This window comes from Mauremys mutica, chromosome 3, assembly GCF_020497125.1.
Source record: "Mauremys mutica isolate MM-2020 ecotype Southern chromosome 3, ASM2049712v1, whole genome shotgun sequence".
Taxonomy (NCBI): domain Eukaryota; kingdom Metazoa; phylum Chordata; order Testudines; family Geoemydidae; genus Mauremys; species Mauremys mutica.
The window spans coordinates 146,121,929-146,148,344 of NC_059074.1; the positions used below are offsets into that span (position 1 = coordinate 146,121,929).

General features: G+C 42.9%; 1 protein-coding gene across 1 annotated transcript in view; it reads left to right on the forward strand.

The window, feature by feature from the left end:
- Window positions 1-26,416, forward strand: part of TTC27 (tetratricopeptide repeat domain 27) — a 202,724-nt gene that overhangs the window by 3,486 nt on the left and 172,822 nt on the right. The window contains exons 2-3 of the mRNA XM_045011797.1: window positions 2,851-3,031; window positions 12,225-12,354. Coding sequence (XP_044867732.1) covers window positions 2,851-3,031; window positions 12,225-12,354 — 311 coding nt within the window. The remainder of the gene's footprint in view (window positions 1-2,850; window positions 3,032-12,224; window positions 12,355-26,416) is intronic.

Here is a 26,416-nt window from a genome sequence, read left to right on the forward strand (position 1 = left end):
TGAGTTTGGAGAGTTGATCCACTTCTTGAAAGTATGTTTGCTCTGCTCAACTTTCCGTAGTAGTTCCGAAATCGCTCTCTTTCGCCCATCTTCAGTTGGGTACTTTTCAGAAAATGCTGAGTGCTTGTTTTGAAAATGTCTTTCAACGTTACATTTTTTGTTGTTTGCTAATTTCTCGCCACATATCAAGCACACAGGTAAGCCAGCGTCGTTGGCAGTGAAGGCAAAGGAATCTGTCCATGCAGAATTAAACTCTCTATTTTCTTCTGAGATTTTTCTTTTTTGGGATGTATTCATGGTTAGCTTACCGCAGGGGTCGCACACTCAAGAAGCCGCCTGCAGGTAAAGGCGAGGGCTATAGACGTGGATGTGACGCATATTTTAATTGACAAATTATAAAAACTTTTTAAAAATTTGATGTTAAAGTATCACCTCGAACTCCAAGATAACTGTGCAACAAAATAAACAAAAATAAAATATATAAATAAAAATTAAATAAATAAATACATAACTGTTATTCTTTTTTTTTCTTTTTTTTTTTTGTCAAGGCCGAAGAGAGCCACAACAAGGAGGCTGAAGAGCCGCATGCGGCTCCGGAGCCGCGGGTTGCAGACCCCTGGTCTGGAGCCTTGGCTTTGAGACCCTCCTGAGCCCGCCTGCAGTTTTATAGCTTTTCAGCCCAAGCCTTGCAAGTCCAACTCAGCTGACACGGGCCAGCCAGGCATGTTTAATTGCAGTGTAGAGGTACTCAGCCATTGAGGATATTGGGGATGTACTGATTATTGTTTAACTGCACTAAAAATTCTTGGTTTGACTTTAACATGACAAGTTACTGGCATTGGCAAATTGTTTGAAATTGGTAATAACATGAAACTCCTTTTTATTGCAGGGAATGAGAGCAAAACATTGGTACATGCTAGTTATTCCATATTTTTATCAGTCATGTAACTAATTACAATGAAAGGTACTTTTCTTGAGAGGGTCTGATGAGGCTGTAAGTGGCCCATTTTTCTTCTAACACACTCAATGGCTTTTTAAATGCAATCTTTCATTCTTCGTGAGGAGACTCTTCTGCATTTCAAGCACAAACAAGCATTTCCCCTCTCAAGCCAATCATCCACCTATTGAAATATTTAAGTGTCAGTGGGGAGAGAGACTTTTGAGCTTTGACTAAGCAGGTGGTGGATTTTGAAAGAGAATAAGACAGATCCAGATGGCCCTTGTCTGTTTTACTCAAAGAATGTTCTTATACCAATTCCATCACAGTAATATCCAAGCACCTTCCAGTTTTTTATTCAGTGATGTGACCAACATCTGTCATGTGATTTCTCTGTTATCTTCTCCCCAGTGAGAGAATTGTGTGTGCAAGGTAATGCTGCTGTGTGTGTTTTGTAGAGACAATAATGTTGAAGTGCACCTTGTACGTGGAACAGAAGGTGGGAAGGTTTGTAATGGTACTTAGTTCTTGTGGGAGTTCATTCCTTACCTTCAAACTAGCCATTGAGAAAGCTCTGTCTATTGCACATTTGTGCTTCACCCTTACTGTAGAGAGTCCTGTGGTGTTTCAGGAGTGGAGTTGTCAACCATGGTCTTCACCCTGGAGCTTTATGTGATCTTCTAGATATGCTCGGTCAAGTCCATTGAGCACCTTGAAGATAAGGTCCAAGATCTTGAACTTGATTTGCTATTATATAATAATTCAGTTTATAGAATGAAGGAGAGGTTTGATTTGCTCACAGTAGTAGCTTATGTTGTTGAAATGGATGTATCAAGGATGAGTTTCTTCATTGTTGGTCACACTATCACATTCCTTCCCTGAACAAGGGATAGGCTGTTCTGGTGAGTGGCAACAGTTGCTCACGACCCTTTCATCAGCCAGGAAGAGCATGGGTCAAATTCACAAGTCTTGGGTCAAGACAGAGTACTTACAGAGGTCCAGTGCTTCTTGAGGATTGAATGTACTGACCTGTAGGAAAACACGCATGCTATTTGTTGTCCATCATAAGGGAAATAGACCCATGCTGTTTGAGAAGCCTTCCTACCTTTCAGCAATGTAGGATGATAGTTTTTTGCAGCGCTTCACTGGGAATAGAATTAGGCCTAGCCTGAGCATTTCTGAAAATCCCATTCCGTGTACAAACTTCTTGATAAGTGGTAAAGTTACCATGGTAAATAGTTTCCTTATCTATATAAGAATTTATCTTGCTCATTCCTTGTGAATATCTTTGGCAGCTACAGGAAGGGGTGTGTGACATAGGCTATGTTAGATGGAAACTTAATCTTTGAACTCCTTTTATAAGAGTGTGTCGAACTAATCCTTTCTCATTCCTTGTCAGAAAATTGTCTCATGATCTCTGAAAAGGTCTTCTAGCCTGTGATACGGAGCTAGTGTCTCAGTGAGTTACCTATGGCATTTAAGACATTTTTGCACTACAAGTGCTGGTCTCACTTAAGACCATTAAAATCTTTCTATTTATTTTTTAATGTGTACATCCTGTACATGTAAAATATTTTCAGGTCTTTTGCCTGAAACTTGAGGTTTCCTTAGTGGTGTTGAAAAATATGATTGTTTATGCTTGAACTCCATAGAGCAATTCATATTTCCATTGGGAAAAGGTAGCACTGATTTGTAAAATTCAGCCTGAACATTAAGATCTCAGCCTGCCGGGGGTGTTCTATTTGAAGAAGGTGTATTTGCATTTAATGTCAGGTGAATAGAGATTCTTTTTTCCTAGGATGAATGGGGAATGTTTAAAGTTTTGGTTTGGATCAGTCTTATGTGCCTTAAAACTTCTATTGTTTTCTATCTTGCTGTCATAGCACTCTGATTTTTATTTTTTTTAATTCCAGGAAGTGAATCCTTGCTGCAGTTGCATTTCGAAGGGAACTATGAGGCCATTTTATTAAGTGAAGTGATCCAGGATGTTTTCACTACACTCACGATGACGGAGGAGAATATTGACACCTACTTGGAGAAGCTGATAGTAGCATACCTGGACTGTTCTGTTGCAGATGCTGATAACGTGGAAAGGTGGAAATCATTCATTTATTATATGTGAGGCTAGAAGAGGTTGTTAGTTTTATTAGAGGTCATTTTATCTTCTATAAAAGTTGACAGTATGGGACCTCTAAAATTTTTGTTCCAGGAGAACGGATCTCAGAGATGAAACCCAAGAAATCTATTTAGAAACAGAAAAATCAATAATGAATTAATTTCTTTCATTATATTATATTTCAACATAGTGGGTTCAGGTGGTGTTTTTTTGAAGTCACATCCATTGTTGGCAGCGTTTTTGTCCGAAGCTACTGGAATCAAGAAGTTAATCAGTTTTAAATTAAACTCACCTTTCCTCTGCATCCACAAACAATTGATCATTGTTTGTAATTCTGTAAACATCAGATTACATACATGTCAATAATTAAAGTTCCACAAAACATGACATAACACAATGTTTACATTATGCAGTGTGAGTCACACTGTGAAAATATTTTTATCCTTTTAAAATGACATATCTTAACTCAAGGACTATTTCCTATGAGTAAGAACTATTTTCTCCTCCTGACTTTCTATAAAGCATTTACAGCACTTCCACTGAACAATACATTCAAGTCCTCTTTCTAACACTAGATGTTAATATGTCTGGATTTAATGTTTGCAATTTGTCACATAAATTATATATAGTTTAAGGATTCCTAATTGAATGGAGTTGTGAAAGTGGGTTTTTTTTTTTGCTTTGTTTGTTTTAGTTTGGTTTTTTAGAGAAAGTGGTAGCAAGGAGAGCAGACCCAGCCCAGTTGGTGTGGTGGGGAGTCGGGGCAGGGTAGGAACCATCTATATTTATAATGTGTACAATAGATAAGGTTAAGATTTTGTCGTTATTTTTAGTAAAAATCACGGACAGGTCACAGGCAATAAACAAAAATGCATGTAAGCCCATGACCTGTCTGTGACTTCTTCTAAAAATTATTGGGGGGAATGCGGGTATGAGAGCCCAAGCCCCACTATGGGTAGGGCCCTACCAAATTCATGGCCATGGAAAACATATCATGGACCATGAAATCTGATATATATATATATATATAATCTCTCTCTCTCACGCACACGCATGCACGCACCTGGTCTTGTGTGCTTTTCCCTTATACACCTCTACCCCGATATAAAAATCTCACCGCGTTATAGGTGAGACTGCGTTATATCAAACTTGCTTTGCGCCCCCCATTCCTTTCTCCCTGACCGCCTCCTCCAGAGACCCCCATCCCTAATCACCCCCAGGATCCCACCCCCTATCCAACCCCCCTGTCCCCTGACTGCTCTGACCCTATCCACCCCTCCCCGCCCCTTGACAGGCACTCACCGGCAGTGGCGGGAAGCGGAGCAGCCCTGCCCCAGTCCGCTCCACCCTGCCAGCTCCCAGCCACGGCGCTCCGCTTATTGCTGTCGGTGAGTGCGGAGAGGTTGGGGAAAGGATGCCCCCCCTGCACTCACCTGCGGCGGGAAGCGGAACGACGTTGCCCCAGCCTGCTCTGCTTTCCTTGCCCTGGCCTCAGCCGTGTCGCTGGTGGGTGGCTGAGGAAAGGTCCTGCACTCACCTGCGGCGGGAAGCGGAGCACCACGGCTGGCAGCTGGCAGAGTGGAGCTGGCTGAGGCTGGGCTGCTCTGTTTCCCGCCACCGGTGAGTGCGGGGAGGTTGGGGAAAGGACGCCCTCCGCACTCACCGGTGGCGGTAAGCGGAGTGATGTGGCCCCAGCCCGCTCCACTCTGCCACCTCCCAGCTGTGCGCTCCGCTTCCGCTGCAGGTGAGTGCAGGGAGGTTGGGGAAAGGATGCCCCCCCGTACTCAGACCCTGGTGGGGGGGAGCCCCTGACTGCCCCCGAGACCCTCTGCCCCTTATCAAACCCCTCAGCCCCGGCCTGGCCCAACACCCTTAACGCTGCTCTGAGCAGCGTGTCAGAGCTTTACCGTGTTGTATGCGAACCTGCATTCTATCAGGTGGTGTTATATCAGGGTAGAGGTGTACTATACAAATTTCACAGGGGAGACCAGCGATTCTCAAATTGGGTGTCATAAGGTTATTTTAGGGGCGTTGCGGTATTGCCATCCTTACTTCTGCACCGCCTTCAGAGCTCGGCGGCCAGAGAGCGGCAACAGCTGGCCAGACGCCCAGTTCTGAAGGCAGCACTCAGCCAGCAGCAGCACAGAAGTAAGGGTGGCAATACCATACCATGCCACCCTTACTTCTGTGTTGCTTCCTTCAGAGCTGGTTGGCTGGAGAGTGTCAGCTGCTGACTAGGGCCCAGCTCTGCAGGCAGCAGTGCAGAAGTAAGGGTAGCCGTATCGTAACCTCCCCTACAATAACCTTGAGACCCACCCACCACTCCTCTTTGGGTCAGGACCCCTACAATTATAATACCATAAAATTTCAGGTTTAAATACCTGAAATCATTAAATTTACTTAATTTACTTAATTAAATTTACTAATCTTACATAATCTTATCCTTAACAATAGTTATTGCACTGGGGGAAGGGCTGGAGGAGAACAAAAGAGCAAGATGGTAAAGTAATCGTAGCCAAGAAAGTGCAAAGAACTGCAAATGCCTACATACAGTATGTCAGGTACAGTGTCTCAACCAGGGCTTGTGCTGTCAGATCTAGTGGTTGGAGCTGTGGTGGTCAGAGGCCAGGAACAGCACTGAAGATCAGAGCCAAGAGTCAGAATCCAGGAGTCCAAGCTGGGGTCAGGAGTCCAAAAGCAAGCCAAGACACAGGTCAGTCACTATGGCTGGCAGGGAAGCTACCTCATTGCACAGACCTTTCCTGGAACAATTTCTGGGCTTAAATAGGTTGCCTGGACCAAGCAGGGTCCATGAGGGAAGATGTCATTCTCGCACTGCGAGGCAGTACTTCTGGTTGTATTTATCTCCACTGCACTACCATGGCTGCAGAGTAGTGACAAGGCATCAGTTATCTCACACCCCACAGACCCAGGTTCCCTTCTAGGGATGTAAATAACGTTTAAAACCATAACTGTGTAACCAATTAAAATTCTATCAGTTAAATGTTTAACCGGGGAACTATGGGTGCGGGGATGCTGCATGCCGGGGATCCCCGCTGCCAAGGGTGACATTTAATTGTTAACAGAAACCAATAAGCATTGAGCTTATTGGTTAACCATTTACATCCCTATTCCTGTCCCTGCAGAAATTCACACAGTGAAGGCAAAATAGATGTAACTGACTCTTTTGAAGCATTGGGCTGAAAATAATAATGGCCTCCCATTATCTCTGGTCATAGTCTATCAAAACGATATGTTTATCTGTAGAGGTGGGGAGAGCAGCATTCTTTGTAAAGGACTTTATAGTCTGTCAGCTGGAAAAGGTCAGGAAGTAGAATATGCAGAGATTCTGAGCTATAAGAATACAAATATAGTGCAGTGTGCTACTGATCAGAACAGTTTTAATGATGACTGACTTCTTTTTCTGAAACTAAATATTGGCTGAAAATCAGATATGGATATAGTCTGGACAAAGTCTCAATATTGTAAACTGGTTCTTGGAACATCTTGTTCGGCGTATACAAAGAAGAAAGATCCCACTCTATCAGGGATTGAAAAATGTACCCAGTACGTACTAGCTCAAGGTCTAATCCTAATCACCAAGCTGAAATATACCCTTTCTAGCCTAGTGTGATGCACTTTAAAGAAATGAGTCTTTTGAACAGTTGAAGTTTAACTGTTCAAGATATTATCATCTGATAATAAATAGTACTCAACATTGATGCATCTTGTTGATTTAAATTAAGCCCTAAAATGATAATGTGCCCCACACCCCAATGAATTTACAGTGGACTCCACCTCTTTACAGGGTTTCATTGCTTCTGTTGCAGTACTCCTGATGTGCAGAAGGTCTTCTGCCTCTCAGCTGCTCTTTCTTCTGTACCTCAGTCTTTGGTATGTCTTACTCCTCTTGCCCTACTTAAAAGGAGCAGTAGCTAACAAGTCTCTGCTTTCCCACCCCCCACCACACTTCTCATTTTGTGAAGAGCAGCCCTGGGCCTTTTCCACTCCCTGTCCCCTACCTTCCCTGTGAACAATAAAGCAGCTCAATCCACTCTGCTTCTTCCCGCTCTCAAAAATAACTTCTATTTATTTATTTATTTGTATTTAGAGACTTGTGCCTCTGCTCCTTTCCTCTCCTTGAGAGAGAGACGGTGACTCCCTGGCTCCATTCAGCCCACATGCCCAGGCAAAATAAATAAAATCTTCTCATTCATCATTTGTAGTATTTGTAAAATAAATGAGTCTAGAGTGATCTGGTGACACTCTCCCTCCTTCTGATAAATGTAGCAAGTGAATATGATTAGTTTCATACTTACTGAACTACACTGGAAAATTAACACACTTACTCTCCCTGTTAAAAACAATCACCAGTGAATTATGATGGTCTATTTAGGTGAGTCAGCTATCAAATGGTAACAGGTTTTGCTGCCAGAAGGGAGAGAGATTTATGGGCTTCTATCCTGAGTCAGTTGTAACTTGGAACGTTTAGGAGACTGGGTGCGTGTTACCTGCAGAAAAGGAGCAACTTTTGTAGCTCAAAAGTTTGATTCAATTCAAAGTAATATTGGTGACTTTTGAAGGAACCACATTTAGCCTATCTCTGCCTGCAGGTCACCTTGATGTGTGATCTTGGAGAGTGGAAGGAAGTAATGTTTGTGTGATACAGGAAGTGAGAGAGGGAATGGACTATCCCAAGGGAACCCCAGAAGGGCTCAATTACCTCTTTGGGGAAAGAATAAGTCCCATTTGCTCCTTTTCTTTTTGGTATCCACGTTTGTTTTTTGTATGTCACCTTGTTGCTGTCTCCTTGGTCTTGAAGTATAGTATGTTCATGGGTCCAACATGTTAAGAAAGCAAGCCATGGAAGACAGAAAGGAATCCAAAAGTTGAATGAAAGTTTAAACCACAAGAAACCTCATCGTGAGCACCCCTGATTGTTTACAAAAAGAACTGACCAACTTATATATTGTTAGAGAATATAAACAGAGCATCAGATGAAAAACAAGTCAACAAAGTCACCAATTATACATACACTTTTGCTTAGGTATATTATAAAGCTTGATAGCATATGTTCCCTTATTCGTTTGTATTACCATGCAAGCTCAGGTCATGGATTGGGACTTCATTGTGCTAGATGCTGTACAAACACAAAACAAGAACAGTACCTGCCCCAAAGAGCTTACAATCTAAATACAAGACAAGAGACAGCAGATTTTTACAGAGAGATGGTGGAGCACAAGGAAACAATGGGGCAATATTGGTTGGCACAATAGGCAGTGATTTCTGTGTACCAGCAGCCTAACCATTGTCAAGTTTTTTGTAGGCATCACAGCAAAAGATTTTTTTTTCTTTTTTAATTTTTTTTTTAATGAGAGGTTTGAAGAAGGATAACAATAAGGTAGTTTTTGTAGATATCTCTGCTCCTCCCAAGTGTGAGGTACAACATGGAAGAAAGCATGAAGATGCTTGTTTAAAAATTTAACAAGCGAGCAATAGACAGTGCAATTATTGTCCGACTGGTGTGGGAGTCAACAGTTTCTTGGAGGACTGATTGCTGTGGGACATAGAGAGAACTAATTCAAGGTTGGATGGTGTTCATGGAGCAGCTGGAGATGGTAGAGTGCCACTTTTGGGCCCAAGAAACCAGCACTGACTGGTATTATTGCACCATAATGCAGGTTTTGAATGACCAGGAGTAGCTGCAGAACTTTCAGATGCGCAAAGCCAAGTTCCTGGATCTGTGCATGGAGTTCACCTCAGCCCTCCAGCACAGGGGCACCAACGTGAGAGCTGCACTGACAATGGAGAAGCAAGTTGTGATTGCACTGTAGAAGCTTGTGATGCCAGATTGATTTCTGACTGACTGGTAATAATTTGGAGTCAGGAAATCCACCATGGCAGTTGGCATGCAAGTGTGCAAGGCTGTTAATCGCCTCCTAATACACAAGACTGTGACTCTGTGAAATGTGCAGGATATAGTGGATAGTTTTGCAGTAATGGGGTTTCCAAACTGCAGTGTGGCAATAAATGGCATGTATATCCCTATTTTAGCACCAGACCACCTTGCCATAGAGTACATAAACAGAAAGAGCTACTTTTCTATGGTAATGCAAGTGTTAATAGGTTACCGGGGACACTTTACCAATATCAGTGTGGGCTGATCAGGGAAGGTGCATCATACGCACATCTTTAAGAACACAAGACTTCAGAAAGCTGCAAGCAGTGACTTTCTTTCCTGACCAGCAGATTATAATTGGTAATGTTGAAATGTGACGATTGCTGTACATGTAGGAATATAATATTGTCAGTGCACCTATTAATTTTGTTTGAGACTGATTTCATTAGTTGTGTGACACTGTGCAGTAACAGGTAATTGGTTCCTTTCAGAACTGCTGAGCACTTGGCTACATATGTTGTGAACTAATAAAAATGAATTATGTTCTAAATAATAGAATTTTATTCTGTAACAAAATTAGTGCAAAAAAACCCCATGTAATTTTAAAACATTAAAAACTTAAGTTCTGTTCTATGAATGTATTAAGGGGAAAGAACATTCATATCCATTTCAGCTACGTATACACCAACCCTGGCTTTTACAGGTTAGTGTGTGTGAAGCTGTGATTGTCTTTAATGTCCCTCAGCGTAGAGTGGTAGGGATACTGCTGTGACCTCCAATGCCACATGGAATGTTGAGGTGGGATATTGTGTTCTCAATGGGCTGTGAGGGAGGTGAGCCTGAGACTGACTGACTGAACCTTACAGGTCCACCAGAGTCTGCAGCATCTGTGTTTGCTGCCTGCGAAGCCCTGTTATGTCCTCGTGCATTTCCCTCTCCTTTTCCTTCTGGGCCTTTTTCCTCTCCACTCTTTCCTTCTCCAGGCTGTCTGCAATATTCACCTTCCAGGCCCTGTGTTCACAGTCCAGTGTAGCACTGGTTCGCAGGTTCTTATTGAACACGTCATCCCGAGTCCTCTTCTTTCACCTCCTTATTTGGCATAGGCATTCTGAGAGTGTGGAGGGGGAGACCCTGAAGTCCACGATGGCAGCAGCTGCAGATAAAATACACAGAGGTACCATTGCAATTGTATTTACTTCAGAAAGAGAAATGTAAGATGCTGAACTCTCTCTGCTTGCTCCGTTAAAGTTTTAAGCATTACCATCTCACTTCTGCTTGGGATTCCTTGTGCAGCACAGTCACAGCAACAGCCACCATGATTATGGCCTGCGGGTGGTTAAGAAAATGAGGAGGGAATTGCTCAGTTGCATGAATTTCATTGTATAGGACAATGCCACTGAATATTGGCACCATTTTCCTCAGGCAGTGGTGATTTTTGTTGATATCTCACTCCTGAGAGTAACAGGGAGCAAGCATAGTTACTGCTGGTGTCCCAAAGTCACCCCAGCCCATATGCTGCTAGTCTGTGTACTGCAATGGTGCCTGCCGAAGTTATCGCTGAGCAGCTTGGGAAAGTGTCCTACTGCAGAGGACAAAATAAGGCAGCCCTCTCTAGAAACCTTTTGCAGAGGATTGCAGGGTACTTCCATGAAAGTGTCATCAAGATCTCTCAGGAGGATTCAAGGGATATCCCTGTGTACATAGACAAATTGCTTTGCATGGACTCTCACGCTGAACTCTATAGGGGAATGAAAAGCAGATCGCAACTCTGCCTCTCTTGGTTGTACCACTTCCTCTTCTAGCACAAGTAAATTAATGAAAAGTCAAAAGATGTTCCCTGCTATTTTGGGAGTGCCACTCCTGTAATTGAAAATTTATCTACACACTTACCCTGCATTGGGCTTTGCTGTATTGGACCAGCTAAACTGAAGTGGAGTCAAAAACAGGTCCTGGCTTGCTGCACAACTGAGTCCTTCGGTCACCTGTTCCCCCATACTCCTCCTCCTTGTTCCTCTTACACCTCCTCCTCCTTGCTGTTCATGGCAGGGGCCTGTGACTTGGGCTTCTTGGAGGTATCCAAGGTGTGTGTGTGTGGGGTGAGTATCTCCACTGAATATGACATGCAGCTCATTGTAAAAGCAACAAGCCTGCGGCTCAGCACCAGATTAATTGTTAGCCTGCCTGGCATTCTTGTATGCCTGCCGCAGTTCTTTGGCTCTCACAGGGCACTGCTGTTGGTCCCTGTTGTACCCCTTCTCCTGCATCCACCAAGGAATCTGTTCGTAGATGTTGACATTTCTAAGGCTGATTCAGAGCTGTGCCTGCACAGCCACTTCTCCCTGCAGGCCCAGGAGATGCAAAAATCTGTCTCCTCCAGGCAGGAGCGCATTAGGAACATGTAGGTGGCATGGTCAGCTGGCCAGCAGCATTCAACAATGGAGAGCTGCTAAATGCACTTGTCAAGCGGGGCAATCTGGAATAGGCATTTCAAAAATTTGTGTGATTTTTAAAGGTCAGGAGTGACGACTCTGGTCTACATGACCTCTTGACAGTGGAGTACAGAATGGTGACCAGAGTGGTCAGCATGGGACATTGTGGGACAGCTTCTGGAGAATAGTGAGGGTCGACATAAGTAACATGGTGTCTGCACCATGCTGCTTTGACCGAAGTACATTGGCCGTGGCTCTGTGTCACTGAGGGAGGTGGTGTTCGTGTGTTGGCATAATGGGGCTCTTACATCAATGGGAAATACATTTAAGTGTAGACACGTGCACAGCCAGGTCAACATAAATTTCTGGTGTAGACCAACCCATAAGAATGGCCATACTGGTCTATGTAGGTCTATGTAGTCTAGTTTTCTGTCTCTGTCTGGCAAGTACCAAATGCTACAGAGGAAGGTGTAAGACTCCTGTAGTGTGCAGATGTGGATTAATCTGCTCTCCACAGTAGGCCTTACCCTGGTCTCTAATAGTTAGAGATTGGCTTAAGGAACGAAGCACAAGACTTAATATTGCTTCAAAAATACTTTGTTATTAATTATGACAACTCTGAATGTTCTTGATAGCCATATAATATCCATACTCTTATTATTTCCCCCCCACAGCTCTACAGTCTTGGATACTGAATTTCTTCATCTTTGTTTTTCTTTCAGTAAGAAATAGCAAATTTTAAGGCTTCAAGGTTTTTTTAATTGGTATGAGACTAAATCTGTTCTAATATGTTTTTTGATGAAAAATATCATCAGTTAATTGCTTTGATTATCTGTCTTGCAGACAAAGGTTGATATTTCTGCTTGGTGTGGGCAGTTTGCAGCTCTTTGTTCAGAGCAATTGGACTGGACCTCCTGTTGACTTACAGCCTCAGGACTTTTTGCCATCTTCATTATTACACCAGTTCTGTGAGGTACGGTTACATTTTAAAAAGCTGTATTTTGGTTAATTATTGTCACTTCTGTTCACTGATAGCATGTCTCCTGAAACAAGCATACGCAGGTGTCCTAAACAAATACAGGCAATGTGAATTAATAGACATTTACTATCTGTAAGTGGACTTCTGAATCTGAAGCAATTCCCCAAATTCTGCTGCTGCAGCTAGGGTGAATGTGAGAGTGTCATGGGGTTTTCTTATTTCTCTGCATGAGCATCTTCCAAGTATAGTCTTAAGAGAGTATTTCAGAGTGGATACTTCAGTGTCTGGCAAACATAAGGTACAGAAATGTTGCATTCAAAGAACCTGTGGCAACTTATGTCTTGCAAACTCCTGAGAATCAGACTTCAGTGGCTCTGAGATTGTGGCTTTCTGCAAAGATCTGATATATATCCAAAGTATTCCTATTTTCTGTATTAAAACATTCTTCTTAACCTTGTTAACTCCCAGGTAATCCCAGCGATTCTCCACAAGCACCTATTTTAATGGACTTCCATGGCCATGCATTAGACTAAGGCACTGGATTCAAAAGTGCAGTCATAAACTTTGGGAAGGGGGTAATGTCACATTTGTAAAGCCTTTTGAGCACCTTCAAAGCTGCCATCTGGTGTTCTCACATAGAATAGCATGAGATTTCCCCTCCCCAATTCATAATATTCTATTCCAAACATCTCAAACTGGTCAGACTGCAGAACAAAATGTTACCTAAAAATAATAATAATAATAATAATCAGTTTCAACAGAACAGCCAGAGGCAGTGTCTAGGGCAGGGGTGGCCAAACTTACTGACCCTCTGAGCCACATACTATAATCTTCAGAAGTTCTCAGGGCTTCAGCCCGCCGGGACTCGGAGCTTCAGCCCCGCTTCTGCTGAAGCCTCAAGCCCCGACAGGCATCTCCTGCGGGGCTGAAGCCCCAAGAGCCCCCTGCCCTAGTCTGGTAGGTGGAGGATGGAGTGCTCTGTGAGCTGTACTTTAAGTGCAAATGAGCCACATGCAGCTCGCGAGCTGTGTTTGGCCACCCCTGGTCTAGGTCATCTCTCTAATTTATTTGGGATGTGGCAGAGCCTTTAATTGCAGTATAGTATATTCATAATTGCTGTAAGAGTATTTAGCCTACAATGTTTTGATCCAGTTAAAATGATTAACAAAGAAGCTGTTTCTCAAGGACTGTCAACAAGATTGTCCAACAGAAGGGAAACTGAATGCTTGATGTTCCCGAAACATGCTGAGCATCTATAGCTGAGGTGGATTTCAATAGGAGTTGTGGATGCTCAGCACCTTTTCAGGATCAAACCCTTAATACATAGGGTTATCATTAAGCATTTTCATATTACTGAGACAAATGATACTCCTACAAGATAGCAAAGGGATTTTTAAAGTTAGAACTGGTGGATAATTCTATTTACTTTAGAATCTTTTTCTTCATATACAACAAAGTAATAACTTTTTGAAGTATTATGTTTTAGAGGTATGTAATTAGATTGAAGTGTAATTGCCACTTTCTCACCAAGACTTCTCTATATCTCTCTTCCTGTACTAATAGAAGTTAGTGTCTGTAAAGATCTCCTTATAGGAATACAATAGCTGATGCCGTTAGTTAAATCTTGGACAAATAAAAATATACATCATCATAGTTTTTTGTGGCTCTTGCAGCAGCTGACGTAACCATTGCTTAAAACAGATCAGGGAGCTGCTTTGTTTGCATTACTTCATGCTATCAGTTCTTGTATGGAGAAAACGGAACTTAGGACAAGAATAGTTGTATCATAGCTAGTGTAATTATAGACACTATTCTTAGTGTGTGACGAACGCTTACCCTAGTGAGTCATTGTGTGTGTCTGTCCCTAATGAATAGGAATGGGCCAGTGCTGGCTGCTCATCTTCTTAGCTCTTGCTCCTGGCAGGATCACAGCAAAGAGGAGCAGTGCAGCCAGCACTAATGAGTGCTTCTGTATCTGTGGTTCAGCATAGTTTCTTTAGTATTAACTCTGTCCTAGAATAATGGAATCAAAGCAACAGAGAGACGCTAACTTCTTCACCCTCTCAGTGGCCTTCAGGGGAGGGACTAGAGGATTCACATCTTAGTGCTCCCCATGGTCTTGACTGGAAGTGGGGCAAAAAGTATTTGCTTTTGCTTAGATTTTCTCCTTCCCCACCTTCAACAACATGACTAGAGTGGGGTGAGAATGAATGAAGGTGGGGGTGGAGTTGTGGGCCGACTAAAGAGGGAGAAGGTGACTACTGACAGCCTCCTAACTAGTCAAAAACAATGTTAAAAATTGCCTCTTCTCCTCTTCCTCAAAAAATGGTCCAGGGACCTTATGCTGTCAGGCAACTCAGCACACAATCGACCCAAAAGCCAAGAAGGGAATCCATGCTGGACTTCTAACTTAGCCTGTATGGAGCTGGAGAGCTCCCACCAACCACTGCCAGCTTGAGCTGTCTTCTAGACAGTAGGTGCTCTTTTTCTCCCCAAGGCATAATTCCTTTCAGTAACTGAGAGTGTTAGCAGAGTTTTTACTTTAGTAGCACAATATTATATCTACTTGTGCCTTTGCTGCAACTGTGTGTTAGGCATTAGTTGCTATTTTGTAAGTTATGTTTAGTAACTTGTTGAGACATTAAGGAACTAAAACTGGACATCATGGTTAGTGTATGCACTCAGGCAGCCACAACCATACAAGAATAACATTAAGAGTAAGACATATGACCTGAAAGTACTGATAAATGTATTTAAACCAGTGTTTTTCAAACCGTGGGTCGCGACCCAGTACTGAGTATGGCATGTAAGGCACTGGGTTGCCTTGCTCTGGTCAGCACTGCTGACCGGGATGTTAAAAGTTCCGTCAGCGGTGCTGCCCAGCTAAGGCAGGCTAGTGCCTACCTTTTCCGATACTGTGCTGTGCCCTGGAAGTGGCCAGCAGTGGGTTCTGCTTCTAGGCAGGGGGGCCACGGGGCTCCATGCGCAGCCCCCGCTTCGAGCATCAGCTCTGCACTCCCATTGGCCGGGAACCGATCAACGAGAACAGGGGGCGGGCAGTGCCTGCGGGTGAGAGTCGTGCAAAGCCACTTGCGTGCCTCCACCTAGGAGCTGGACCTGTTGCTGGCCGCTTCTGGGGAGCAGCGCAGTCCAGGGTGCCAGGACAGGCAGGAAGCCTGCCTCTGCGCCCTGGCTGCGCCGCTGACTGGGAGCTACCCGAGGTAAGTCTGCACCCCAACCCCCAGCCCTGAGCCCAAACCCAGAGCCCCTCCTGCAACCCAAACCCCTCATCTCTGGCCCCAGCCCAGAGCCCTGATCCCCTCCCGCACCCCAACCCCCTGCCTCAGCCCTGAGCCCAAACTCAGAGCCCCTCCCACGCCCTGAATCCCTCATCCCTGGCCCCACCCTGCAGCCTTCACCTCCACACCCCAACTTTCTGGCCCAGCCCTGAGCCCCTCCCACACCCCAAACTCCTCATTCCCAGCTCCGTTGGGTTGCGGGGATCAGCAATTTTTTTCAACTGGGTTCCCAGAAAAAAAGTTGGAAAATCACTGTACTAAGCTACTTATTTGAGAAAATAATGAAACACAACAAATAGCAAGACTTGACTGAATTTAAAATGTGGAATATCTGCATTGAGAGCCTCCTGGAATAAAACTGAATTAACCTTATCTTTTGAAGGAATGATCTTTGCTTCTGACAAATCCTCCCTGTTATCTGTGGTTTTAATTAGTCTTAATTGAAACTCTGATATTAGTGGGTTGAGTGATTTATCAAAATGGACTCTTCACCACCACAAGGTCCATTTCTATTTAAGTATTCTCTGCTAATTTTACATCCATACTTGACTTGCTTTGGATATAGAATTATATTATGAAAAAGATTAAAGCAATATAAATGACTGTGATTAAAAACTACAGTATCAAGGAAATGATTTAATGAGCATGATGAAAATAGAATATTAGAAAAATATGCATACAAGATTTTGTGTAATTTAAAATAATCATTCTTTACTTCATGTTCTGCTGGGAAGCTACATTTGAGTGCGAGGTTAGCCTGTCATAGTGTAGTCTGCAGGTATGTATTTCTAAGTATATTTAAATTCAGGTATGGTATTTTATGTTAAAAGCAGACCTATTTTGGAGTATGTTAAAGGTGACTTGACCCCCCCCCGCCCCACCAAAAAAAAAAAAAATAATGTGTGTTTGCGTTTTTTCAGTTTGCTGGTCTCCAATATATAAAGAGAGCCTGAAATTTCCTGATTGTATTTAACATTAGAAGTTCAGATCTTGTTTGGGGTTCAAGAGTCCACAGTGAAATTACGAGGATTATGACATTGGAAGCTGAGGATGTGAAACCTCATTGAGAGAGGAAAGGATGTTCAAAGTATTTAAAACTAATTCATTTTGACATTTCTGCCATTTGTAAGATAGACTTTTTTAGGCTGCCTTTATACATCAAAAAGAAGCAAAGAAGGCACAAACTCCTCTTTTTATTTAACCTTTGTAGTTTCAGTAAACTTGATTTGATATCTTAATATAAATTCTAAGAGTTAGTGTATATATGAGCACTATTGTGTAAGCTGGATTTTTAACAACTGATTTAGCATCCAGCAGCAACTAATATTGATTTGCCATTGTCCACTTCTTAGAGTACCGTATATACTCGATCATAAGCAGGTTCGTTTATAAGCCAACCCCCCCAAGACGGATAAGTAAAAATGGAACATTTTTATAACCTGTTCATAAGTCGACCCTATAATTCAGGGGTCAGCAAACTTTGGCTTCCAGGCCATCAGGATAAGCTGCTGGTGGGCCAAGATGGTTTGTTTACCTTGAGCGTCCGCAGGCACGGAGGTAAACCTAAGTAAACCAAGTGTCTCGGCACGCCAGCTGCTTACCCTGATGGACCGGAACAGCAACTGGTGGGGAAACTTTTTTGGGGGGAGGGAAAGCTGGAAGACAGGGGAGTAACCCCTCTGACCCCCCCCACATGACCCCACCCCTAGCCTGGGACCCACACACTCTCCCCATCCCTTCCCACCGTATCTGGGGAGGCTGTCTCTGGCCTGGCTGGAGCTGCTCCGGCAGGTTGGGCAGCACGGCCACAGCCTGCTCCGGCGGGCCAGACCGGGTGGCGCGGCCGCAGCGTGCTCCAGCGGGCTGGGCCGGGTGGCGCGGCCGCAGCGTGCTCCAGCGGGCTGGGCCGGGTGGCGCGGCCGCAGCGTGCTCCAGCGGGCTGGGCCGGGTGGCGCGGCCGCAGCGTGCTCCAGCGGGCTGGGCCGGGTGGTGCGGCCGCAGCGTGCTCCAGCGGGCTGGGCCGGGTGGCACGGCCGCAGCGTGCTCCAGCGGGCTGGGCCGGGTGGCGCGGCCGCAGCGTGCTCCAGCGGGCTGGGCCGGGTGGCACGGCCGCAGCGTGCTCCAGCGGGCTGGGCCGGGTGGCGCGGCCGCAGCGTGCTCCAGCGGGCTGGGCCGGGTGGTGCGGCCGCAGCGTGCTCCAGCGGGCTGGGCCGGGTGGCACGGCCGCAGCGTGCTCCAGCGGGCTGGGCCGGGCGGCACGGCCGCAGCGTGCTCCAGCGGGCTGGGCCGGGCGGCACGGCCGCAGCGTGCTCCAGCGGGCTGGGCCGGGCGGCACGGCCGCAGCGTGCTCCAGCGGGCTGGGCCGGGCGGCACGGCCGCAGCGTGCTCCAGCGGGCTGGGCCGGGCGGCATGGTTGCAGCCTGCTAGCCCCAGAGCTGCAGCTACTTTGGAGGCTGGGAGGAGAGCAGCATGGCCAAAGCGGAGAGACTCTGGCCCCGCCTCTTCCCTTCTGGCTCTGCTGGCTGTGCTACCTCTCCTTGCTCCTTCTGTTGGGGGGAGGGGCTGTGTTCCACCTCTCCCTCTCTATACCCATTCATAAGCTGACCCCCTTCTCTGGTGCTTCCCTTTTTTACTAAAAAAAATTCAGCTTATGAACGAATACATACAGTACTTTTTTAACTTCCTTGGAAGGATTGTAAAGTCCAGCATTTGTATCATAGATCAACTAGTACAGAGGTCTCCAAACTGGGGGCATGCTCGCTAAGGGGGCGTGGCTTGGTTCTGGGCCAGCCCCCGTGAGGGATGGGGAGGGAGCGCTAGACAGCCCCTCCCCCAGCCTCGGCCCCCTTAACTCTGTCCATTTCCCCCACGCCCGGAGCCTAGACAGTTTAAATACAAAACATAAACTTCCGATTTCTATTCTTTCCTCAATATTCTTAAACTCTCTAACCTATCCACATATTAGTACTTAATTGCCCTGATATAGATTACAACAAGAAATATGGGGGAAAAACAGAAGAAATACTCTATCCATTAACAAAATAAAAGGCCACTTGAGATGTTTTGTTTCTCTCTGAATCCATTGTTTTTCCACCCTGAATGTGCAAACTCAGAGAGAGATCAAGAATGCTGCTGATATTCTCTATCTGTGCTAAAAAACCCTAGCCCATGCTTCCATCGCCTGTCACTATAACTGCTGCAATGCTTTCTCCTACACCACTTCAAGTCCCAACTTTCCATACTTAAATGTGCTGCTGCCTGTTTCAAGAATAAAGAAACACAATCATGTCATGTTATCTTAAATACCATAATAGGCCTTCCTTTTCCCCACCTCTGCATCTCATTCATTTCAGGAGCATGTTCAAAACTACCCTTCTTGTTTTCAAAGCTCTGTATGAGCTTGGTTTTAACTTTATGCTGTTTGGCTCTTAGGCAGCAGCAACATCTGAAGGCATTTCTAATTATAATTGTACTATGAATGCATTGATAACTGGGTCTGACCATAATTATTTCTGTCCCTGGATAAATCAGGTGAAAGAACAAATTGTGAATACTGTTTTTTAGATTAGCTACAGGTCCTTATAGACGCCTTGCATGAGCAATGTGTTCATGATGGTGTATAAATTTATTCTTCCCCTCTGAATTAATCCTATCCCCACTTAGATTATAGGTAAATTAAACAATAATCCGATGGGATTTTTAACAGAATTGAATTATGCTTTGATGCTTATGAGTATAGATATTGAGATGGTTTAATAACTTCCAAATGGAGGAATAGCTGACAATTTAGTAGTAGGTATGTGTTCCATTTCCCTGAAGTGATCTCAGAATGCACAACAGCCATTAAGGAATTTGAATGCTTAAATAGTCTTCCCAATATTGCCTCAGGTTTTCTATGTGAAATAGTGAAAGCTGACAAATAATGACTCTGAATAAAAAAAAAGGAAAAAAAGTACATCTCAATTTTTGGACTGAAGTTGCTGGGATCAAAAACGTTGGGTGGGGGGAAGAGGTGGCCTCTGTGGTAAAAAGTTTACAATCTGTGGCCCTGATCCTGCAAAGACTTAACCTGTAGTGTAGAAAAGCCCTATATCTGTGTAACTTATGTCACTCCCTGGTGTAAATAAGCCACTGCCCTGAGTGACATAAATTACACCAACTGAAGCGCCAGTGTGGACATTGCTATGTTGGTGGGAGAGCTTCTCCCACCAATCTAGCTACTGCCTCTCGCATAGTTAGTTTGAATATGCTGACAGGAGAGCTCTTGCCTGTTGGCATGGAGCGTCTTCACCAGATGCGCTGCAGCGGCACAGCTACATTGGTGCAGCTGCGCCACTGTAGTGCTTCTTGTGTAGATTAGCCCTTAGTCCACATAAACCGTTAATTTAGTTAAAATTAGCTGATAGGTGAAAGGCTAGCCGGAATTATTTATTTTAACCACCCTGGGGCTTAGACGAACACTTAGTTTAAAGCAAGCTGGGATGTAAAACTAGCCTGGTGCTAGCCTGCTTTGAAATGGAAGTATATTAAAGAGCACTTTTAGAGAACTTTTAGTGTGAGCAGTAAGGTCTATACGGCCACTTGGATTTACACCTCCACTTGCCACAAACTAAGAATTCTTGTAGACAAGCCATAGGGTGTTTAAAACAAATAACAATTCCTGCTGGCCTTTCACCTGTCTGTTCATTTTTAGATCACTTTTAAATTAACGAGAAACTCTCTTTTAGCTAATGAGACTTTTGTAAAAGCTTTGGGAATCCCTATCCTCACACATTCAAATTGGCACTTCATTTCTTGAATCCTTTTATACACCGTCAGACTGTTCCCTTTGCTGGAAAGTATCAGTATGATTTCACTAAGAGACCAATGAATCCATTCATAATTCTTGTGAAAAAATGCTAGTGTACTTCACAACACGATGGCCCCAAATTCCACATTAGGGACCCCCTTCCATGGCATTATTAATTCAGTCTATTGTTATATAATAAACATCATTCTCTTCCCACCCCACATGCAAGTTCATTTCCATCAGGTTTGAGTTAGTCTAATCCAGTGGTTCCCAAACTTTAACAACCTGTGAACTCCTGTCACTAAAATGTCGAGTCTCATGAACCCCCTCCTAAAAATGAATATTTCCAGGGATTTTCTCCTTTACCTGAGTATAAATTATAAAAGCAGTGATCTTGGAAATATAAAATTTGTTCTTATGACATGCTTATTACACACTTACTAATTATTTATCATTACACTATTTCTATTACATTATGAAAACGACAGCACTCTTCCACTTTTATAGCTTTCATAGCTTTTATCACTTTGAATAAGCCTGTTGTAAGACAAGGCTCCTATATTTCATCAAGGAGTATCAGATGTGAAACAGCATGAAGGTATTTAAGAAGCCCAACTCAGTGTTCCTCCTACACAAACTTTCAGATCTTGAGCAGTCCAGGCAAACAACGCACATTACAACAAAACTTAAACTTGTTCTTCAAGATAATTTAAAAAACAATACTAGCTGCCTATTTAATTTTAAAAACAGCAAAAAATATCCACCTCCCTTTCCTATAAGGAGTCTTGGAGTTTAAATCTCCTTAGTGTGATAGATATGCTTGCTTTGATCTGCTTAGCTCTTGGAAGTCCAGGAGCTCTGGGCTGCTGGCCTCCTGGGGTCCCTATGGACAGCTCTGTCAGCCATGAGGGATTTTTTTCCCGAGAACTCCCTGTAACATTTCACGAACCCCAGTTTGGGAACTATTGGTCAAAACTATCCAGAAATTACAGGGAATCAGAAGTATGGGCAAGCCAACTGAGCTGCCTGGAGAATTCCATGGAATCCAGTGTCCTGAAAGATGAACCCCTGAAATTGTTATAACCACCTCCCCTGTTCAGACAGATGTGGGGAAGTGTAGGTGTTGAGCCAGGCTGCCTTGAGAGCACTGCAGGAGGCAAAACATGGTGATCTGCTGAAGCTGGCTACAAGCTCCCTTCTTGCTATGCATATACAGGAGGAAGGAGGTTCTTAGTAGGGCTCTCTGAAGAATATTGCTGCAGACAATGCCTGGGTAGCTAGAGAGTGAAGTCAGGCCTCCTAGAGAATATGACAAAATATTAATTAACAAAAATTTCCATATGTGAAGTATTCCAGGCAGCCCAGCAAACCAGCATACAATTTTAGCTCACCCTGTTCCCTGGCTGTAACCTAGATTCCAGTGCTGACTCCCTTACCTTGGCTGTTTGGCTCCAGAGGAACACAGTGTAAGGAGCATGTGCTATAATACAATTAACTCTCCCCCCCTCCCCCCAGGAACTACAGTAGGCATAGGGAGTAGTGTCCAGCCTGCATTTGATCTTAGTTACAGAAAGACTACTAATTTATGGCTTGTAGAAATGAATGCATAGTCAGCTGTGCTTCAGAGATCTTGTTTTTTAAAATAATATTTATAATGCCTTCTGAAGTATACTTTGTTTTTCCAATTCTGAGTTCATAAATTGTTGAATGGCGCTATTAGTAGGGAGTGAGCACAGGTTTTGTGCTTAGCAGAGAGTTTTTTGAGCAGTCAGTAAAAGTACTCTCCAGTATGTATTTCAGTTTCTGTATTCTAGGAAAATTGCTTGTCATCAGTATAGTCGTTTTAGGTTTTGATTGCGGGTCTATTGGAAACTAAAAAACAAACAGTAAAAATTGGGGCAGAAAACAATATGCCAGAGGGAAAGCACAAGAATATGTTGGTGGGGGGAAAAATGGTGAAAGGGAGAAACACATGCTGCTCTTGCATGTCTTTTAGGTCTAATAAATCTAGACTACAGCCTTGAGGATTTTTAAAGTAGTAAAAAATAAAACTATTTTGCATTGAGTTCTGTAACCAAAATCATAGTGTACCTATTATATTTTGGGGGGGATTTGATTCTTTGCCCCCCCCCCCCAGTCTCTCAGACGAGAGAGAGAGAGAGAGTGTGTGTGTGTGTGTGTTCGTTTCTTTCCAAAGGCTGTGGAAGGGAACTAGTAAGGAGCTGACATGAGATAGGAATTGCCAGATGGCATCAGCCCATTGTTTCATCTAGTCCAGTATCTTGCATCTGACAGTGGCCAGTTCCAGATTTTACAGGAAGTGCAAGAAATACTGCAGAAGGCAATTTGTACAATAATCTGCTATGGGGTCTTGCTAGCCTCCATCTGTTAGTTGCAGCCGTGGCCTGCAAGTTTAGTATTCCTTAGCCCTATCTACTGTAGATTGTTATCCATAGTTAGGGCACTGCCAAATTCACGGCCATGAAAAATGCATCACAGACTGTGAAATTTGGTCTCCCTCTGTGAAATCTGGTCTTTTGTGTGATTTTACCCTATACCAGGGGTAGGCAACCTATGGCACGGGTGCCAAAGGTGGCACACAAGCTGATTTTCAGTGGCACTCTCACTGCCTGGGTCCTGGCCACCGGTCCGGGGGGCTCTGCATTTTAATTTAATTTTAAATGAAGCTTCTTAAACATTTTAAAAGCCTTATTTACTTTATATACAACAATAGTTTAGTTATGTATTATAGACTTATAGAAAGAGACCTTCTAAAAACGTTAAAATGTATTACTGGCATGTGAAACCTTAAATTAGAGTGAAGAAATGAAGACTCGGCACACCACTTCTGAAAGGTTGCTGACCCCTGCCCTATGCTATACCAGGGTGGATTTGATTTAATCAAATTGATTTAAATCACTAGTCAGGAAGACTCAATTTAATCATGGATTTCTACATAAAAGTGCATTCTTGTTGGTGGTTATAATCTTAATATATATTCTTCACAACTCAGAGATAGATGTAGGTTTCATTTTTAGAAGGTACACACTATACATTTTTAAGTGATTTATTTTGAAAACTTTTCAGGTTAGTTTTACAGCTGTATCAGAAAATGAATGATAGTTTGGTTATTTCATTTACCAAAGCTAATTGAAGCAGATATTTATGAAGTCATTGGGAGGTGAACTATCTCCAATTCAACAGGTTAATCATTAATATTGTATTTGGAGGATTTTCTTGCCATGCAGTATTAGGAGGAGAACATCACCAGACAAACATTTAAATTGTTTTATTTAACTAAACAACGTTCTGTTTTCTGGATTTTTTTCTTCAACAGCAAACATATAATATTTTAACAAAACAAGCATATGAATTTTTGAATTTAGTTAAACATTCAGTTTTTTAAAATCAGGTTTGTTTTTGTTAAAATTGTTTAACTAAAATAGTTAATTGAAATATTAAAAAAAATAAATTAAATAGACTATGTCAGCCAGGTCAACATGAGAAACTTAAAATATTGGCCTCTGTAGCTAAGTCAATCGTCTTCACCTTCATTTTCTTGTTTGTTCATAATCTGGGGGGGGAAAACAAACAAACAAGCTTTCCTGCTTTTTCAGGTCCCAAATGATTTCTCAATTTGGAATGAATTAGTCCAAAGGAAGAAAATATTCTTTCTACACCGGCAGAAGAAGCTATTGCTGTTAAAAGTGAGATTATCACTTCAACAGTCTCTGAATCCAAGTGCTTAAGTGACTTCCACCAGTTCACTGGTGTGACTTTCTTTAAAACATCATCAGCAAACATATATTTCTTGAATGGTTCATCCTTAGCTTTGAAGTTCATTATAGTTGGCATTATGGAGCGATGATTGCCAGATGCCCATGTCATAGCCAACTCCTCTTCTTCAGCAGTTCAAGTTTGATCCTGCTACTGAGTATTGAGAATATTTGCAAGAAAATGAGCTGGAAATAATGCTTGTCATTTAACTCTGTCATTGAATATTTTCTCTTTTTAAGATCTCACTCAGTTCCATCCAAATTTCAACAGCGTCAGCAGTAAAACAGCAATTTCCTTGCATTTTGTTCAAGGCTACAGAAATAGGCTTCAGGGTACTCAGCATGTGTTCAATATTTCTCTTAAACCCTGTGTTGAGAACTTTGGCTGTGATAGTGCCATCTATTTTTTTTCACGATTTTGCTTACAAACTGTCATCAGATTAGGTCAGTTCTTGATATAGTGCTCAAAACAGTCCACTACTGAGTTTCATTGCATGTCTTGTGGGAGAGTTAGCTTGGATCCTCCCCACATTTTTCAGAGAAGCTGCTGCAAAGCGGTTGTTACAGAAGCATTTTGCAATTTCGAAAACATTAGCCTTTATTTTTGGAACGCGGAAGTCTTTGGCTAGGAAGTGCATCAAATGAGCACTGCAACTGTATGTTATTAGCTGGGGACTCTCTTTTAAATATTTTTTTCTCATCTTGGATACATTTGCAGCATTGTCTGTGACCAAGCTGCGTTCTAGACATGTGAATTTTTTCCCCCACAGTTTGTTACAGCTTTTACTGCTACTTCTTGTAAGTATTCTGCTGTGTGTGCATTTGTTGATGTATCAATTGTTTCTGTAAGGAAGACATTCCCTTCTTCTGTTGTCACACAAGCACATACAACAGGATCATTGTGGACATCGCTCCACCCACCAAGACTCAGGTTAACAATTTCACCCTCTAGACCTTTTGCACGCTGCTCGATTTCTCTTTCATACAGTTTATCCAGCAATTTGCCTGCATCATCTACTCTGTTGGGTGGACTGTATCCTGGTTTTAATGACTGAACCATGTTAATGAAGTGTGGGTTCTCAATCATACGGAAAGAAGAGTTTGTTGCATAAACAAACCCGGCAATTTTTTCATCAGTTCCCTCTTTTTGTAATCTGCTGGTTCTTATCACAAACATATCTATGGTTGTTTCTGGATGATGGAGATTATTTTTTCTTTTTGCTACAGGTGATATACTGTGGCTGTGTGAAATACATGATGTGACTGAAGCACTGATTGGCAGATAACTCTGAAACTATAGAAAATGATGGTGATTTTGAAGGTGGATAGTCTTCAGAATCCTGTATGTTGAGGATGGATTCTCCTAAACAAAATAAGTCAATGCAGTTATTTAATTTATTACCATATTGCTCATTTAGTATTACTCATTGCATTCACTGACACTCAGTACTACTTTAAAGGTGAAATTGTAAAAGGAAGATCTGCCTATTTCAGCTATTTATTTTTTATCACAACTGCATCTAAAATGATAGTACCATAGAGTAACAACTATATTTTTTGCTCAAACGTGGGAATTCAAGAATAGTCTAGAAGAAAGAAGTATGAAATAAAAAAGTTTACCAAGCTGAAGATCCTGCATTTTCAGACATGTTCCTTTCATCATCTTCAATGCAACTTCCTCCTAAGCAGGAACACTTCTCACGAAGTTGTTTCATTTGGGCAACCAGGCCTTGCATTTCTTTGTTGCACTGTTTGCATTTTGCACGCATGCCTGTCTTACCAACAGGTAGAGGAACTTCATTAAAATATTCCCAAACTTGGTCTCTTTTACAGCCTGCTGCCATTATAGGTTTTCCTTTCTAGTGAGAGAATGGTATGGTAGATCTCAAATCAATTAAGACTACGCTCAGAAAGACCTCAAGACTTTTGGAATATGCTGCTCAAACACTTTCACTTTTGTTTCTACTGTCTGTGCCTCCCTTCTCACATTTATCTCCAGACTTCTTCTCCTTGTCCAGATCTATTCCGCCCCCAACAATCTTCTATTCCTTGAACTTTTTGAAACTTTGCACTTTTAGAGAGAGAGAAGGGATTGACTTTGTGTACACAAATTTGCAGCGGAACAATAAGGTTGAGGTCTGTTATTTCTCACCTCTATTATTTATTTATGTCTGTATGTATTTATAACATTT